The 16,284-nt window shown below is 39.7% G+C and overlaps 1 protein-coding gene across 1 annotated transcript in view; it reads left to right on the top strand.

Moving 5' to 3' along the window:
- Positions 1-214: 214 nt before the first annotated feature.
- The window catches only part of BACE2 (beta-secretase 2), a 68,268-nt gene continuing 52,198 nt past the window's right edge, over positions 215-16,284 (top strand). Inside the window, exon 1 of the mRNA XM_067545224.1 lies at positions 215-627. Coding sequence (XP_067401325.1) covers positions 304-627 — 324 coding nt within the window. The 5' untranslated portion in view covers positions 215-303. The remainder of the gene's footprint in view (positions 628-16,284) is intronic.

The following is a 16,284-nucleotide window of genomic DNA, read 5'->3' as shown; positions in this document are numbered from 1 at the left end:
GTTGGCCGGAGCCTGCGGGACTCGCCAGGCGGGGAAGTTTCTCGGCGCTGGTTCCCAGCAGAAACTCTTCGAGCTCGGAGCGTCCGCCGGGCTGTGGCGGTGCCGGTGGCAGCTGGGAGCTTGCGAGGAGGAGCCGGGCTTGGGGGGGGGGGGGCGAGGAGGAGCCGGGCTTGGGGGGGGGGGGGCGAGATGAAGCCGGGGCGTGGGGAAACCGGAGCCGCCCTCCTCCTTCCCAGCTGCTCTAGGCGGCCGCTCCCTCCTGCCTGAGTCCCCGAGTGTCCCTCTGCCCGCCCGCCCGCCGGGATGGGGAAGCTGCCGGCGGCCCCCTGCCTCCTGCTGCTCCTGGCTGGCGCTGCCGGGCTCTGCCGGGCTCGCTTCTCCTTCCCCCTGCGGGTGTCTCCGCCGGCCGCCCCGAGCGCCTCCCCTCCGGCCCCGGAGCTGCTGCTGCGGCCGGGGGACGGCTCCGGGAGCAGCCGCCGGCAGGTTCCCCCCGGCCAGGCGGACGGCTTGGCCTTAGCCTCCGAGCCCGGGGCCGCCGTCAGCTTCTTGGCCATGGTGGAGAATCTGCAGGGAGACTCCGGCCGGGGCTATTACCTGGAGATGCTGATCGGGACCCCGTCGCAGAAGGTGAGGCACCCCCGGGGCAGGGGGGACTCCCGGGCAGGGCAAGGGGCTTGCCTTCCCACTGGGTGGGGATCCCAGCCTGCCAGCTGCCCCGTTTGCTGGCCATTGCTGCTCCTTGACCTGCAAACCCTCCCTGGGCACCCATGCCACGTCAACGAGGGAAGGCTCTTCGGCGAGGGGAGAGTGGGGTTCCTGGAGATTTTGGGGGGGAGAGGGGGCAGGTGGGTCGGCGATCTGAGACTCCTTTCAACTTTCTTCCCATGGTGACCTGCTACTTACTGCGGGGAGTTAGTTCCCTGATTCCCTCCCAAGTGCAACGTTCTCCTTCAGCGCCCTTGCCAGTGGCGGCATGGCTCAGCTGAGTTGCCCTTGGCGCAGGAGAGCGGGCACCGGCCATTAATAGGGTCCTTTCCCCCATCCCTAATCAAGGCACTGGTGCCACCGGTCACAGGGGAGGTACCTTCCAAAAGGGTTTGTAAATGCACTCAGCTTAAAGGCCGTGTTCAGGAGGAGAAATTCTATATACACCCATTATTGAAGGGATCCAAGTGACCCCTTTAATGTAGTGTGGAAGACTAGAGAGGCACCTTGGATTGCTTCTTGAGAGGAGGAAAAGTCATTCCTAGCTTCCTCTTTTCTTTTTTATAACGCTGGGAGATCTTAAATGTCATAAGCACGTTGGTGAATTAGATGTGACTGTTACACATGTGAATGGTGACTGCACATTTTAAAGAACTGGATTGACTCTTCTCTTCGTCCCCGCCCACCTCTTGCCTTTTAACTGCCAGACAGTATTATTAGGTGGCAAAAAGCAAGGGGAAAATGACCAGATATTATATTGCTCTTGTGCTAAGTACAGTTATACAGCTTGCAACTTTTCTGAAAAGCAGCATTTTCATTCATTGACATTTAGCATGAAAAACTAATGTCCCCCGGCACAGTAATTTTAAGGAAATCTTGCAGAGCCGGTCTCTTTATTTCAAACTGTTTGATGTCAGTTTGATTGGAAATGAGTTGCTCTGTCAGTCAAAAATACTGTATTTACCTTACCTTATGTTGTTTTTGAAGTCAGCCTTGAGCTGTGATGGAGTAGGCTGACTGCCAGACACTCCTGGCTCCCCACATGGAGATTACTCAACCACTCTAACTAAATTAAGTACTACAGTAATGCAAAGTTTTTAAAGCATCTTATTTTTTATTCAAATGTAACCTATATATTTCCAACCTGTAAAGAATGCACTTCCTGTGGTCGGAATTATTCCTCCTCCTTGCCCTCTCCCTCTTACAAATTCTTTCAAAAGTTTTGAAGACTTGGTTGTTCTTTCATCTGTGTCATGGGATCCCATGTGAAGCCTTGATGAATTGTGGTGGGGATGACTTGTCAGCTGAGAAGGATTAATTTTCTAAAAGCCCTTGGGGATTTGCATCCCTGTTTTTTCCCTAAGTTTAGAACTCCCAATCTTTTTATTGAGATTTAAGTGAATGCAGGTAACTGGGGTGGTGAAAATGCTTGATTTTTCTATTCCTACTTCTTACCATAATGAAAACTTAGTCAACCATATACATACTTAGTAAAAAGGAAGTGTTCAGCTAATAAGCTGCCTCTGACCTTGTGTGAAATATTTTTTTCTGCCTTGATAAAAGAGAAGGATTGGTCAAATTGCCATTCTGACTAATTAAAATGTATTACTGTAGGTCATAGAGCAGTACATAGATTCAGACAGGGTTGGATAGTTTTATGATAAATAAATGTTCTGAGGGCCAACTAGATCTGACGCATCAAGGTGTTATTTGATTGCCCCTGGGGTCAAGAAGAGGTTTTTCCTCTATATTGATTGCTGTCCACGTGTGTGTTTTTTCCACTACCGTGTGGGATACCCAGTGTTGGCCTCTGTGAGATTCAGGTTATCAGACTTGATCATATCAATAGTATGATCCTGTGTGCCTTAAACTACAACACAACTGTATGGAGAAAAAGTAATTAAACAGAATATTAATATCTCCTACCTATACACCTTTAAGAGTTCTGAAATAAGAAGAAAAAGAAAATTATGGAGATTCATGTAGACCTTTGAGCATAATATTAATAAGAGAGATGTTTCTTATTTCAGTGCTATGCCCCCAAATCCTTGCTTGCAAATGATATTACTTTAATTGTTGTGTATTACCAGTAATGTAATATTCAAATAAACTGACCCCCTTAATACTTGTTCACCATTTTACACCTGAAATTGTGTTTAAGGTTTAACTCTCTGTAAACTATGCTGAGTTTTTGCAGAGTAAAACATTAAAACATAATCCTAATGATGTTTATAAGTAAAGTTATGCTTATGCTTAAATGATTGCAGGATCAAGACTTGTACAGTTAAAACATATTTCTGGGATTTTTTTGTTTTTGTGTTTTAAAGTGTGGTGCTTTACACACTTTCTCTGACTCTGAAATCACAAACCTATATCTGATGCAAGTGTTCTTCATGGTGAATAACATAAACTGCTAAGCAAGTAAATGGCAGTAGCTATCTTCCTTTTCCAGCCTCTATGAAAGATGGTGATTTATAGCACAGTATCGTAGAAATATCAGGACTCCAACTTAGCTACCAATCCACCCTCATTCTATTATTACCAATGGATTCAAGTGCACATACATTCTTTGAGAATTATTTGAAAGCTAAAAATGTCATGGTGTTTTGAGGAATGTGATTATATATGACTTTTACTCCATGGATTTGTTATATGTCCTATTTCTGGTGAAGGGTGTACTTTGTCTGCTTGCTATTCCAAATCTAAAGTCTGAAATATAAGTTGGCAAGATGGCATTGGTTGCACTATTCTAACTTTTTATTTCTTTAAATAATCTGAAAACAGATTAAATTCCTTACTCAATATTTTATTATTTTTGTTGGCCTTGAAATGGAAGCTATAAGCATTTTGATAAGTGGAATGAAAGATTGTCTAGTTTTATTTGTTTTCCATATATTTTTACTGAAGCATTGTCTACTTTGTTCCTTTCCTTCACAAACAAACAAGAGGCAGAAGCCTAACTTTTGAAATATACCACATTCCCTTCCCCCCCCCCCCCCTCTGATTCCTTTGTTGAGTCTATCTTGAGCATTCCTAACTTTGCAGAGTAGCACTTTCCTCAGATTACACCCATCCTGCTATCCTCTCATCCCATTCTGTTCCCAAATTGTGCCTATATTGAGACTATGCACATGTTCCCCTTGTAACTTCAATGCAAAAGGGTGAGTGGAGGAACCATATACCTCTGAGTGATCAGTGTGATGCAGCTGAGTTTTGATCAGTTGCCATTAGAACTATAGTGGAACTTTGAATTTTGTTCTAGTGGCAAGCATCCGTCTCACACGTTCAGTTCAGTTCAGCTGTTAATGCTAAGCATGAAAGCAGCTTCTGTAATGGCAGTTTGTTCTGTTCTCAAAGGGTCAGCAAAAATCTGACCTGGGAACTGGCATTTAAAAGGTTTTATTAAGGATAAAGTGGTTATTGGGGCTAAGTGCCTTCATTGCAAAACAGGAACTCCAATTCCCATAACATTGGCTGTCCCTCTATCACTGTCCAACTATAAAAAAACAAGGAGGAAAAAGTATGAAATATTTAATTATGCTGGGCACTTAAAACTTACGGTTTGGTGTTGCAAAGGTTATAAACACCCACAACTTCCATCAAGCTGTAGCACCTTTTGAGAAATGGAGCCATTATGTCTTAATTGTTAGTAGTTCTTGCCTATCTGACAGGAGTGTTGCAGGAAGTGATTGTTTATTTAAAAAAAAAATGTTTTGTAGTGTTGCCAGCTCTTGCAATTTTATCATGAGCCTTGCAACATTTTATATTTCTTTTAAAGCCCCAATTCTTGGAGTCACGTTATTTCGCGAGAATCTCTGTTTTTGTTTTTTTAATTAAGTTTCTAGCCCTCCAGGTTGTGAGATAAGTTTGAAAACATGACTCCTAAAGGCTCAGAAAGTAGAAGGTGAATAAAAGGAATTCCAAATTTATGTAGAAAGTTTCATGATTTTTAACATAATCTCATGATTTTTTATTTTATTTGGGTGGCCTGACTCATGATTTTTGACTGTTTTGGGTTGGCAATATGTGCTCTGAGATCTTCTGAGGAAAGATGCTGTAACAGTGCAAAGTTACTTTTATTGTGGAATGGGTTGATGATTCTGAAAGTCCAGTAGACTATTTGTTCTTGTTGGGTCCTGCCACAAAAGGAAGGAGGTACTAAGGATAATAGTAGAACAATGTATCATTTGCAGGTGTTAGAGAGGTCTGAGCCCTTCTGTGCTACATAAATTACCAAATCAAAGCACTTTATTACAACCTAGTTGCACTGACCTGATTACAGCACAGACTGTATATAGCCATGTTTATAAGTAGATTGTATAGTTGGCTAAACCCTGGGACTCAGATGCACAAAAGGATTTAGGCACCACTGAGATCCTGGAACCCCTGCTCAGCTGGTGCTTAAAGTCCCTTAAGATCTAAATTTCTACTGTTAAATTCCCCAAGGTGCCTAAGCTTCTGCTGATGGGCATACACATTGTTGCTTCAGTCCTGAAGGTCCAGAACCTAGCTCATGTCTGTTCCCCATCTGGATACTCAAACTAAGCAGTCTCTTGCCTATCTGCCTATGGGTTGGGTCCCACAGGCAATTCTTAAATCACACATAATGTCACACACAAAATGACCGGGAAAGGTGGAGGCCTCCCTTATATCCTTTATTCCAGTGGATAGGGCACTCACCGGGGAAGTGGGAAATCCAGGTTCAATTGCCCCTCTCTCAGCCTGATAGGAGAAGGGTTTTGAACTTGGCTTTCCCACTTCTCAGGTAAGTGCCCCAGCCACCGACCACGGATAGTCTGAGTCTCTCTCAAACCTATTCAAGCTGTTCCACTGTGTACAAATAATATGCATTGAACCAGAGAGAGAGTGAGAGACTCTATACTCTCCTGGTTAGGGAACTCAGCTGAGATGTGGAAAACTCAAGTTCAAATCCCTTCTTCACATCAGATAGAGGGGAAGTATTGAACTGAAGTCTCCCACAAACCCCAACCACTGCGATAAAGGGAGGCTCCTTTCTCTTCCTCTACCCCTGTCCTCTTGCCCCCCAGGGCAGTTCTGTGTGGAGTTAGGTGTGCTGGCTGCCTTTCTTTCAAGAAATGGCTGAGGTGCCTAATTCCGGGAGAGTGTTCATAGATATGAATCCTGAGTGGCGATAAGTGCTGAAGTCCCTAAAAGGGGCAGGGTTTAGGTGATTCCCCTCTCCTCAGTATCTATCATGGCCAGATAAAATGTGTGCCAAAGTAGATTTAAAAGTACGGTATGTTGCAACAACACCTAAGAAGTCAGTTTCTGGAAAGCACCTACTACTCTGTGGGCTTGTCTAGACATGTTAGGTAATGCATTTTAATTAACATGATTCTAAACAAGACTTTGGACCTACTGTGGATAAGGCAAGTCACATTTAAAAATGTGTTAGCTGGTCATGGTCAAGCCGAAGTACCACTTTAGCAGGAAGCTGGGTACAATAATACATCTATATTTCAACATCTGCTAATGAGTTAAAAATTGCCATGAAATGTGACTTTATTCACAGTTAGAGTGAATTTGAGGGGGAAATTGTTCACAAACTCTTTTCTGCATGGATTTTGGTTTGGGTACTAGGTCTTGTAAGTGCACAAGATAGTATTCAGTTGTTCCATCCTTTACTTTTGTAAACATCATATTCATCTTCGGAAGAAAAGTGATTTTTTTCTGTCAGAAATAGCATTTCTAAGATTCTATCTAACCTCTCACTGCTTCTCCAACTTAGCTTTTGTTATGTAAAGAAGCTTGTGTTCCAGATGGTTTGCTTACTTTTATTAAAATTTAAAAAGGGAATTATTGTCTTTTTATAGTTTCTTCTGTGTGCAGGTTTGAGTAATGCTGTCTGAAGAATCAAAAGAAAAAAAACTGCTATACAGCAAAGTAGTATGCACTGGTGGGGTAGCTGTGTCGGTCCCTGGATATTAAAGAGACAAGGTGGTGAGGTAATATCTTCAGGTCACTAAAGAAGAGTTCTGTGTACACTTGCCTCTCTCACCAACAGAAGTTGGTTTAATAAAATCTATTACCTCACACACCTTGTCTTTCTAGTAAAACAGAGTAGTATAGTTATCCAAGGGAGAAAAGTGGGTTTGACTTAATGCCACTGTCTTTACTTTTAAAACTGGGAAGAAGCTTTAAAATAACAGTATAGACAGAGCTCTTTCTGAGGTGTCATTGTAGAATCTAGACACAATCACCATGCTATCTGAGAGCCTCTCAAGATAATTAAAATCCCAATAGGCCAGTGGTCTAACTTCCTTTCTTCCTTTGCCCAAAGCGGTTTGGATGATCATTATTGTTTCCTTCTCTCCCTTCCCTCTTTTTTTTAATTTAATTTTATTTATTTTTTGTCTTCACCTGCTTCTCCTACTCTCTCTCTCTCCCTTTTTTCCCCCCCTTATTGGCGTCTTATTTTTCAGAAAAAATAAATAACGTATTGGAAAACAAACTCTTCTTCCTGCTCTGTAGCATTCCTCTTGAACTGCGGATTTGGTTTCCTGCCTAACTAAACTAGGTCTAGGAACATTCCATATGCATATAGTACACAAACATTTCACATACATTATGAAAAAATAGTGCATGGGAGGGGGGAATTTCCACAAAAGGTTACTTAAGAATAGGAAATTTTTCATCCAACCTTTTTAACTGAAAAAACTATAGTGCATCAAATACAATTAATGTGTCATAATTAAAAGGCTCCGCTTTAAAGAAATGCTGTCAAGATAATGATTACACTTGAGAATTGTTTCTCCTTACCTATGTTCAAATTATGAAGACTTTTAAAAATTGTTACTTTCCTTCTCTGTCTGTATTTAATTCAACTTGTAGATTCAACTGCAGTTAAACTACCTGTAAAATAGAACATAACCAGCTATCTCTCTCTTTCATGCATTAGCACAAACTGCTGTTATGTTTGACTTGTGTGTGTTCAAAAAAAGTTTAAATCACATATAAAACAACGCAGTTGCCACTGATTTGCTTAAAATAAGACATTCATATTACAAACATATTTAGTAACCTTCTCCCCCTTTTTAATAACATACAAATGAACCCATATTTGGGACTAAACTACTTGACAGCATCACTTTTTGTTCATTGTATCCATTATCAAATATAGTAGTTTAAAAAAAAGACAATTTAAAAAGCAAACTTTGAACTAGAGGGACTGAATATAAGCCTCTTCTCATTAAAGGCCAGGTTCTGCCATTTGAAAGGAGAAAAAAAACAAATCCAATCTTTTTGACAGATATCTTTCAGATAATTCCCTTTGATATTTGTTCATGGATGTGCCTGTGAAAGTAGTCTGCAGATCAACACTTCCGAACCTCAGGTAGTGTTTAAACCTATAATATGTTAGTCATGTGTCGAGGCAGGATTGAAGCACTTTCTTCCCCATCTCAAATCTTCATTCCTTGTCCTTGCCTCAATGGTAACTTTCATATAACTTTCATAGCTGGGAACACTGTTCATCTTTCTAATTGGGGAGAAAATACTAACTATCTAAAGGACATTTTTGTTGTTGTTTATGGAAAGGCCAGCATTCCAAAACGTAATCTGAAAGACTGTTCAACAGAATAATTTAGATGGTATTAACAAAAAAGCTGTACATCATTGAATACAGCACAGGGCCAACAGGATGTAATTTGAAGGCTGCCTCTGGCAACATAACTTTGAGCACAGAACAATGGTGTTTATGTTGGGCTCTAAAGCAATTGCAGGTTTCAGATTTTTTTTAATTTCATAGGTGAGACTTTGACCTCCTAGGCTAGCTCCTCTTGCGTGTTTTCAATATGAGGCTTCCAAAATTGAATTCTAGTACGCTGTGGTACAAAATCCCTGAGTACTGATGCATTGCAGCATGATAAACTAGTAACTGTGGCATGTCATTCAGGTCAGTGAAGTGAAAAGAGTGTCATACATGCTTTACGTGCACTAGATGTGGAAAATCATCTGGGCTGTACCACCATACTGCTGAATTGTTGTACGGCATGGCCCACGTTTGACAGTAAAGTGGAAAAAGTCTGTGTCTGACAAGTGTAGTGGTGAAATGAGAGCCGTGTCACAAAATGCTTTGCTCCCATATCACTTTTTTGGGTGAATAGGCAATTGTCATTTTAATATGTTTTCTTAATTTACAGAGAACCAATCCTGTTAATCCAAGAAGTAAGAAGTTTAAAAATATATGTAAAATGCTTGGGGAGGAGCTGAAATTCTGCAGTTCTACTTCGAGAAAGGAGTACAGGATAGGGTTTCCCTTCCATGCCACCAATCAGAAAAGTGAACAGGATCATTTTAATATGACTGAATTTTTTTCACTAGTGTAGCAAGATCACATTTGACACAGTCAGAAATGTTACTCTGTCTCAAAAGAATCCTCATTCCTTTATGAATATGAAATCTTTCAAGGAAGGACAAAAATTCACGTGCTTGTGAGTGCTAGATTTTTGCAGTTGGATATTTGATATAACTGACAGTTGGATGAAAAACTGCAGATAACCAGAAAACTCCTTATTGGCTGTTTGGCTGTGGATGCTCACCTTTGCCAGCGAAGGATGATGTTTGTTGAGTCAACTGGCTCTTCTGGTTTGCCTTTGCCTGACCATTTACTAAAGATTAGTGTAATCTGCCCCCCACTTCCACTAATGCTGTACCATTTTCCAACTCGCCCAGATCTTCCAAGTTTCTCTGTAGAACTGCTCTTTTTGAAGGTCGGGGGATTTACCTGTAAATTCTCATGTATGGGGTGGAAATTACTGTTGGTGTCAAATGTGTTTTCAGGGTTCTGTTTTGCTTTTTAAACCAAATGTTTGAGATCATCAGAATGGATAATGTGGCTTTTAGTGTGTAATTAATCACTTGGCTGTAGTCACTACATGGACTGTGTGAAAGGTTCTTCTACCAAGTGGGAATTCCTGAGGATCCAGACTGATGCAGTTTGCCCAATTTATGCTCACCCTTTATATGGGTGTGGGAAATAAGCGTGCTTGCTGCCCTGAGGGGGGCACTAGTTTCCAGTGGGGAACAGGAAGTGGCCTGACTGCTGACTTCTTCAGCATTCCCACCTCCTATAACAGTGGATGGGGCAAGAGAGGACTTCTTTTCCTGCTGCAGGAAAAGATGGTATTCTATGGCCCCCAGCAATTGAATTTTCCTCTGTTATCGCCCCATTCTTTCTGTCTGTTATTCTTGTTTTCTCTCTCTTTCCCTTGTGTTCCCCTTTCTTGCTGCCTATATGGATGCTTCTTAGAGCCGCTAGTCAACTTCTGGTTTTCTGACCCAAAGAAACTGCCAGTATGTTAGCCAAGTTTTCAAAACTCTTGTGCCTAGATATTTGGTAATCTGAATATGTGCTATAGGTTATATATACCATCAAGTTAGTATTGGCAGAGCAGAGATGGGAGAAATATGATTATTTTCTGTAACCATTCTTTTTATGTGTATTCTAGGTGCCATAGACTTCATATCCCTTTCTGTGAACCCTATTAAACCTAAGTGTTCTGTCTCATTAGAGAGCTGTATTAGCCTACTGTTCTCATGTCTGGGTAGTGACATCCTGTTCTAGAACTCTTAAGAAGTAGCACACCTTTGTGTACTATTTAGAAGGGAGTTGCAGAAAGCAGAATTTGCCATATCAGTAAGCAAACAGATGGAGACTGAAATTTTAAGAGCAACTGTTATCACACAATAGATTGCAACCTCTTGCCTAAACTGAGAATAGTTAGTTTCGCACACAGGCTTAAGAGGAATTATAATTGTGGGGAAGGAGGGGATCTGCAAGCATGTCCTGTGAATTGTATTATGTTGCAATGACTTTCATATCAAACTTCTTCAGTTTGAGTGTCAAAAGATGACTTTATAACTTCCAGCTCTGCAAATTCAACCCTGACATCTGAAAATAGAGCTGGATTCTGGCTAGATCATGCATCCTCCCTTGTAATTAAGATTTTATAATGGAAATTATTTAACAGTTCTATTAATACATGAGCCACAAGAGAAGCCAGCTATTTTGTATAACTGTTGTTGGCTCTACCTTAAAGTAATTTTTTTCTTCAGTAAATAAGTCAGATGATGATAAGAAAATACAGATGTGATTTTTATGTTTTATCAAAGCTGCACTTCACCTGGCCTTTGTAAGTAAAACTCTTCTAGGTAACACAAATACATTTTAAAAGAATGGTGACTGTAAACACTGTCAAACTGTCCCATATGGCACTGCGCAGTGAAAAGCTGTGTTTTTCCGTATGCCTGATAATGCATTGTAGACTCTGGGAAATGTCAAAATGGTTCTGAATGGTTAACATCTAAAATTGAGTTACTTGGTAATATCCCTATTATGGAAGGTGGGAAGAGGCTCAAATGTTAGGCATAGTCATAAAATCTACTTTGCCTATATTATTTACTAGAAAATCCCCTGGAGTTGCACCACCTTATCTTCTGCACCAGATATATTTATGTGGTGATTTAACAAATTAAAATATCTGAAATACAACTAAAACGACTCTTAGAAAATAAGGCAAAGCATAATAATGCTGTAAATCAAATCTCACAAAAAAAGTTGTGACAGTTTAACAGAGATTCTTACTCAAGATGCGTAACACTCTATTTCATGTAGTCAGCTCTCCGAGGTCTGAGTTAATTTACTATCTGCCCTTTGGAACACTGAAGTCCAAAACTGCAGCATGCGCCTAGTATGAAGTCCAGTATTAAAAAATCTGAAGCATTCAACTGAGAATCTGTAGTTTAGAATCTGCTTCCCTTTAGTTTTAGCAGCCCATTGATCTATAAACTTGTCAGCATCCATGGAAGTAAGAAATTTAAAGCTATGCAACAAAACCAAGTTCTCAGTCTGGCTCAGAGCTAAAATGCATAGACTTTTATTTGTTCATAGAGCAGCCTCTCACCTACTTTAGAGATGGCATAGTCCAGTGCCTTGAAGGACGTGGTTTCTATTGGCATCTCTTCCATTGATTTGTATGATTTTGGGGTAATAACTTCACCTTTCTGTGGTGGTTTTCTGCATTTGTAAAAGACAGATATTTACCCCTATTTATATATTTGCTTTGCCGAAGTGCTCTTAGAAGTGGGGTTGGAAAGTGCTAAATAACTATCATATCCCAAATAGTTGTAAGTACAAATAGCACAACGTTCTAATGAGTAGACTCATTTTTTCGTTAGAGCATCTTAGAAGAGAACATAATATTCTGAGTAGAACAATTTGACCTGATGTGTTCTTCCTTCACCTTTCAGTTTTGCAACTCTTAAGCTTTGGAAAGCCATCTATTAATAAAAGTCTCTGTCTCCAAAGCCAATACCTTGAAGAAAAAAGTATGATTAAAATATATCTACCCCTATGAGTTTAGTTTTAAAAACCTATTTTTTCTTTGAGTTTTGAGATCACAACCTTTTAATATTCTTGCAACATAAATGACTCTCTCTCCCTCTCATCCCAATTCCTTTCTCCTTCTTCTCACCTTCAAAATATAGTTCTCTTTTTTTATAAAACATAACTTTTTACATTTGAAAATTTTATTTCCCCCACAAGACCTTCTCTAAAACTGTCACAATATTTTTAGCTCAGTTGCACATCTCTAGTGCAGTTTGAAGCTGAGGTTTTTATTCATATTTGAGACTGTTAAATAACAAGGCACTGACCTAGGGCAGTGCAGTTCACACCTGGGGACCAGAGTTAGGAGCATGAGAGATCCTTGAGTTGCTCTTCAGGGGGCACTACTTGGGAATTCTGGAGAGAGGTTTATGTGCTCCTGGGACGGCTACCAGTTCTATGTCTGCTACAGAGAAGGTTGCTTTGCCACAGCAGCTTTATAGAAGGGAGACCAAATGGCATAAAAATATTTCCATGGGGTTGGGAGGACCCCTCCTTCATCCCCACAAAAAACACCATTAAAGATCTGACTTACCTGAATTTTCCTAGTTTTGTGGGTTACAATTTGAATCACTGCTGTTGATTCACTCCATTATTTCCAGTTAGTGCAGCAAACATTAAAAATGACTGTGCTCAGAGACCCTTATAAAACTCGGCTTGGAAGGATTAGGTTTTTAACAGTTATTGTTGGTAAATGTCGATTTCAATGTACACATGCAAACTGAAAACATGTTTCTGCTGATAATTGAAATTATAATAATTATAGACAAAGTAATAAAAATGCTGCTTGAGAACGTAGTCAAAATACGGTGATTTAGATTTTTTGAATTAGGCTTATTACAAATGGACTAATGAATGAATAGGAAAACATGTATGATTTGTTGATTTCAGGATATTTACTTTGTCAACATCATGTCAAAATATACTGTCTGTGTTTTAACAGTTTATAAACTTTCAGCTTTTTGAATCTCAGCATCTACACCCATTAAATGTCTGACCCCCCCTCCCCAATAACTTCCCACAACTGTGAAAATGTAAATAAACACAATTTTAAAAATGCTTACAAATCAATATCAATATTATCTGCTGAAATTCTATATATAAGAATATTAAGTTCTGACAAACCTGTTTATAACATGGGGATAGTTTGAAGATAAATTCAGTCTCTCCTTCTCTAAATATAGAAAACTTGGATCTTACTGACGTCAGGATTATAGAGATTGATTTCTTTCCATTTCAAGATGAACCTTTGTTACATGGTATGACTTCTGAAACTAGCTAGAGAATAGGCATGAACTTAATATGAGCTTTTTTTATATAGCAGTTCCTCGTGATTGTAATAAACAATGGAGCTAAAGCAGTGGTTCCCAAACTTTTTGCTGACATGACCCCATTATAATGAATTATTTCCTCCCAGGACCCCAGACAGCATGGAAGATGCCATTTCAAAGAGTAAAGTGGTGTCCTCCGCACACTGTGCCCTTGCACACATGGTATGTGTGAGGTAACACTGCATGGGGGATGCCATTTTTCTCCACAAACTGGTGTCCTCTACACAGCATGATCTTTTAGGTATGGAACAGTGAGGTCATGCTGTGCGGAGGGTGCCATCTTGAAGAGCAAAATGGCATCCTCCATGTTTATAGGCACTCAACATGCGAGGTCATGCTGTGCAAAGCAAAATAGCATCCTCTGCACTCTAGGGATCACTGTGACCCCAACTGCTGACAATGTGACCCTACTTGGGGTTGCAACCCACAGTTTGGGAACCATTGAACTAAAGAAAGGTGACTACATCTTGACAAATTGAATTAGAAGCTAATTTTGGAGAGCAAATCCCTCAGAAGATTGAAATTCTAAACCATATGCAATTTCTAGTAAGAATAATTCATTTGGTATAAGACACTTTTTATATTTAAGCTTGATTATCTTGATTTTTATTTTAATATATTAGCTAATTTTGTTCTGAATGATATGTACTATCACAGACTTCCTGGTCTCTACTTTTTTTTTTTTTTTTTTTTTTTTTTTTTTTTTTTTTTTTTAAGATTAGTACAGTTTTTTACCCTGAGTAATTTTGGTTTCTGATAAGATCCCAAACTGGTAAAAAAACATACCTGTAAGGTTGGATGTGATAAATAATTACATATCTGCACAAAGTGGGATTGGTACTCCATCTCTTACACCAAGCTCCCACTGATTTCTGGGGACATTGTTAGTGAGCGAAGGATGCAGGATTGGGCTGAGTAGCTGCGGTATTGATGTTTGATGCAGTATGAAGTTTGCCACTGTAGTCAGGGCCTAACTCTCTAACCAAGGCTGTGAGTTCATGATAATTTCTAGTGACTCTTACAGTAGTGTAGGGTTTAAAGGGATAATTTTAAACTGGTGGACCCCCAGATAATTTTACTTTTAAAAATTACCAAAAATATTTAGTCCAGTGAAATGAGAGGTGGCAGGCCAGCTCTTCCCAACTGTTTCTCTTACTGTCAACTCAGGGAAAATCAAAATTTAAAAAATTGAATTATTAATACAGGCTATTCATGAGTGCCTCAGGAATTGCTATTACCACTATTTAGTCACAGGGGTTCTTTTTATATACCTTAGGGGACACTGTGATCAAAACCAAGCAAAATAATCACAATTATTAACCAGAACTATTTTATTCAAGAAAGAAAGGGGGAAAAATCATTAAAGAAAAAAACACAAATGACAGAATACGAATAAGATGGTTACTACTTTTGCTAGCTCTTCTGTATGTCTTTCTGTGGAAAGCTTCTAACAGAGGGCTAGGGGTTCCCAAATTTTTGCAGGGACCCTTTTGCAAATATTTCAGGCTATGACAATCCCTCCAAAAAGTGATGTGCCACCCCCCCTGACCTGCCACCCTTACCGGCATGCGCGGTGTCTGACAGCTTGTGTCCCTCCCCATAACAACCTTGCAACCCCCTGAGAGGTCACGACCCCCCAGTTTGAGAACCCCACACCTTTGAGTATAGACTGCCTCCTTGGCGTTCTTCATTTGGCAAGTTAAGACCAAAGTATATTGTTTCCCAATATTATTGTAAATTCAATTTTAGTGTATTATTAGATTTATATATGGGCAAAACAACTTGTTTAAAGGCAAGTGGATCTTATTGGTAGTTAATAAATAACCAGACTATTTATAATTGGGCAAAATAAGTAATCTTAACTAAATCCTATGAAATTGAAGAAAATATTTAAATTAGTTACTTGGGAGTAGCCATTTAAGGTTCTGTTTTAACTCGGGTCAATTACAAAGATTAGGAATTTTTAAATCCCACTATTCCTCTCTTTACCAAGGGCTAGTCTCTGTCTCGAGGAATACATGGTCTAACCACTTGTTGATTAATAGGAGGAGCTGTTAGTATTTTAAGTTAGAACAGCATTTCAATATCCCAGTAAAATCATGATATCAATTTACATCTAATCCCTTTGCAGCATCTTAGTTAACTTTCTATCACCAATCCATGTTAAAGTTTTAGAGTGACTTTCCTTGTGGGAATTTCTTCTTGAGTCTTCTCTCTCTTCCCTCCCTCCCCCACCCTCCAACTTGTTTGTAGAGGTGGACAGGAGTTGTGAAGTGCTTGCTGCCTAAGCAGGGTAATAGAGGATGTATGTGTGAGGGGTGCCCACTTCAGAATTTATATATTCTTTTCCTCCTATCTCCATGAAATTAAGAAAATCCCACCTTTCAGGCTTGTTTAGATTAAAAGCTAATTGCTGTTCATTTTTCATTGGCTTCATGCCTTTGGTTTGGCTTAGGTGACACTTTCAGCTCCTGAATATGCAGTCTGCTGAATGAATATGCAATATTTCTTTAATTACCTTTGTTCTTGTGGTGGGAAAGCATCACATAACATTTAAAGTTAGAATTAACTCTTTCTTTTTATTCAGCAGTTCCTTCAGGGTTTAACAAGAGTTCAAATTCTGTTTCAAAGGAGTCCAAACATTTCTGTTCTCTCTATACAAGTCAGCCCTCAAAATCTTTTTTTTTTTTTTTAATTAATTTCCTATAAAATCTTTATTATTAAATGGATATGAAAGAAAGTAGTGCCTTTTTTTGTTTTTATCAATCTTTGAGAGGTTCTTTTTGTCCTTACAACTTAGGTGAGGAGTTGCTTAAGCATTGCCAGATACTAATTATCCAA

The sequence above is a fragment of the Emydura macquarii genome, unplaced genomic scaffold, assembly GCF_026122565.2.
Source record: "Emydura macquarii macquarii isolate MOO-44397 ecotype Brisbane River unplaced genomic scaffold, CSIRO-AGI_Emac_v2 contig_1043, whole genome shotgun sequence".
In the NCBI taxonomy this organism is placed as follows: Eukaryota; Metazoa; Chordata; order Testudines; family Chelidae; genus Emydura; species Emydura macquarii.
This window is presented reverse-complemented; position numbering and strand designations above follow the sequence as displayed.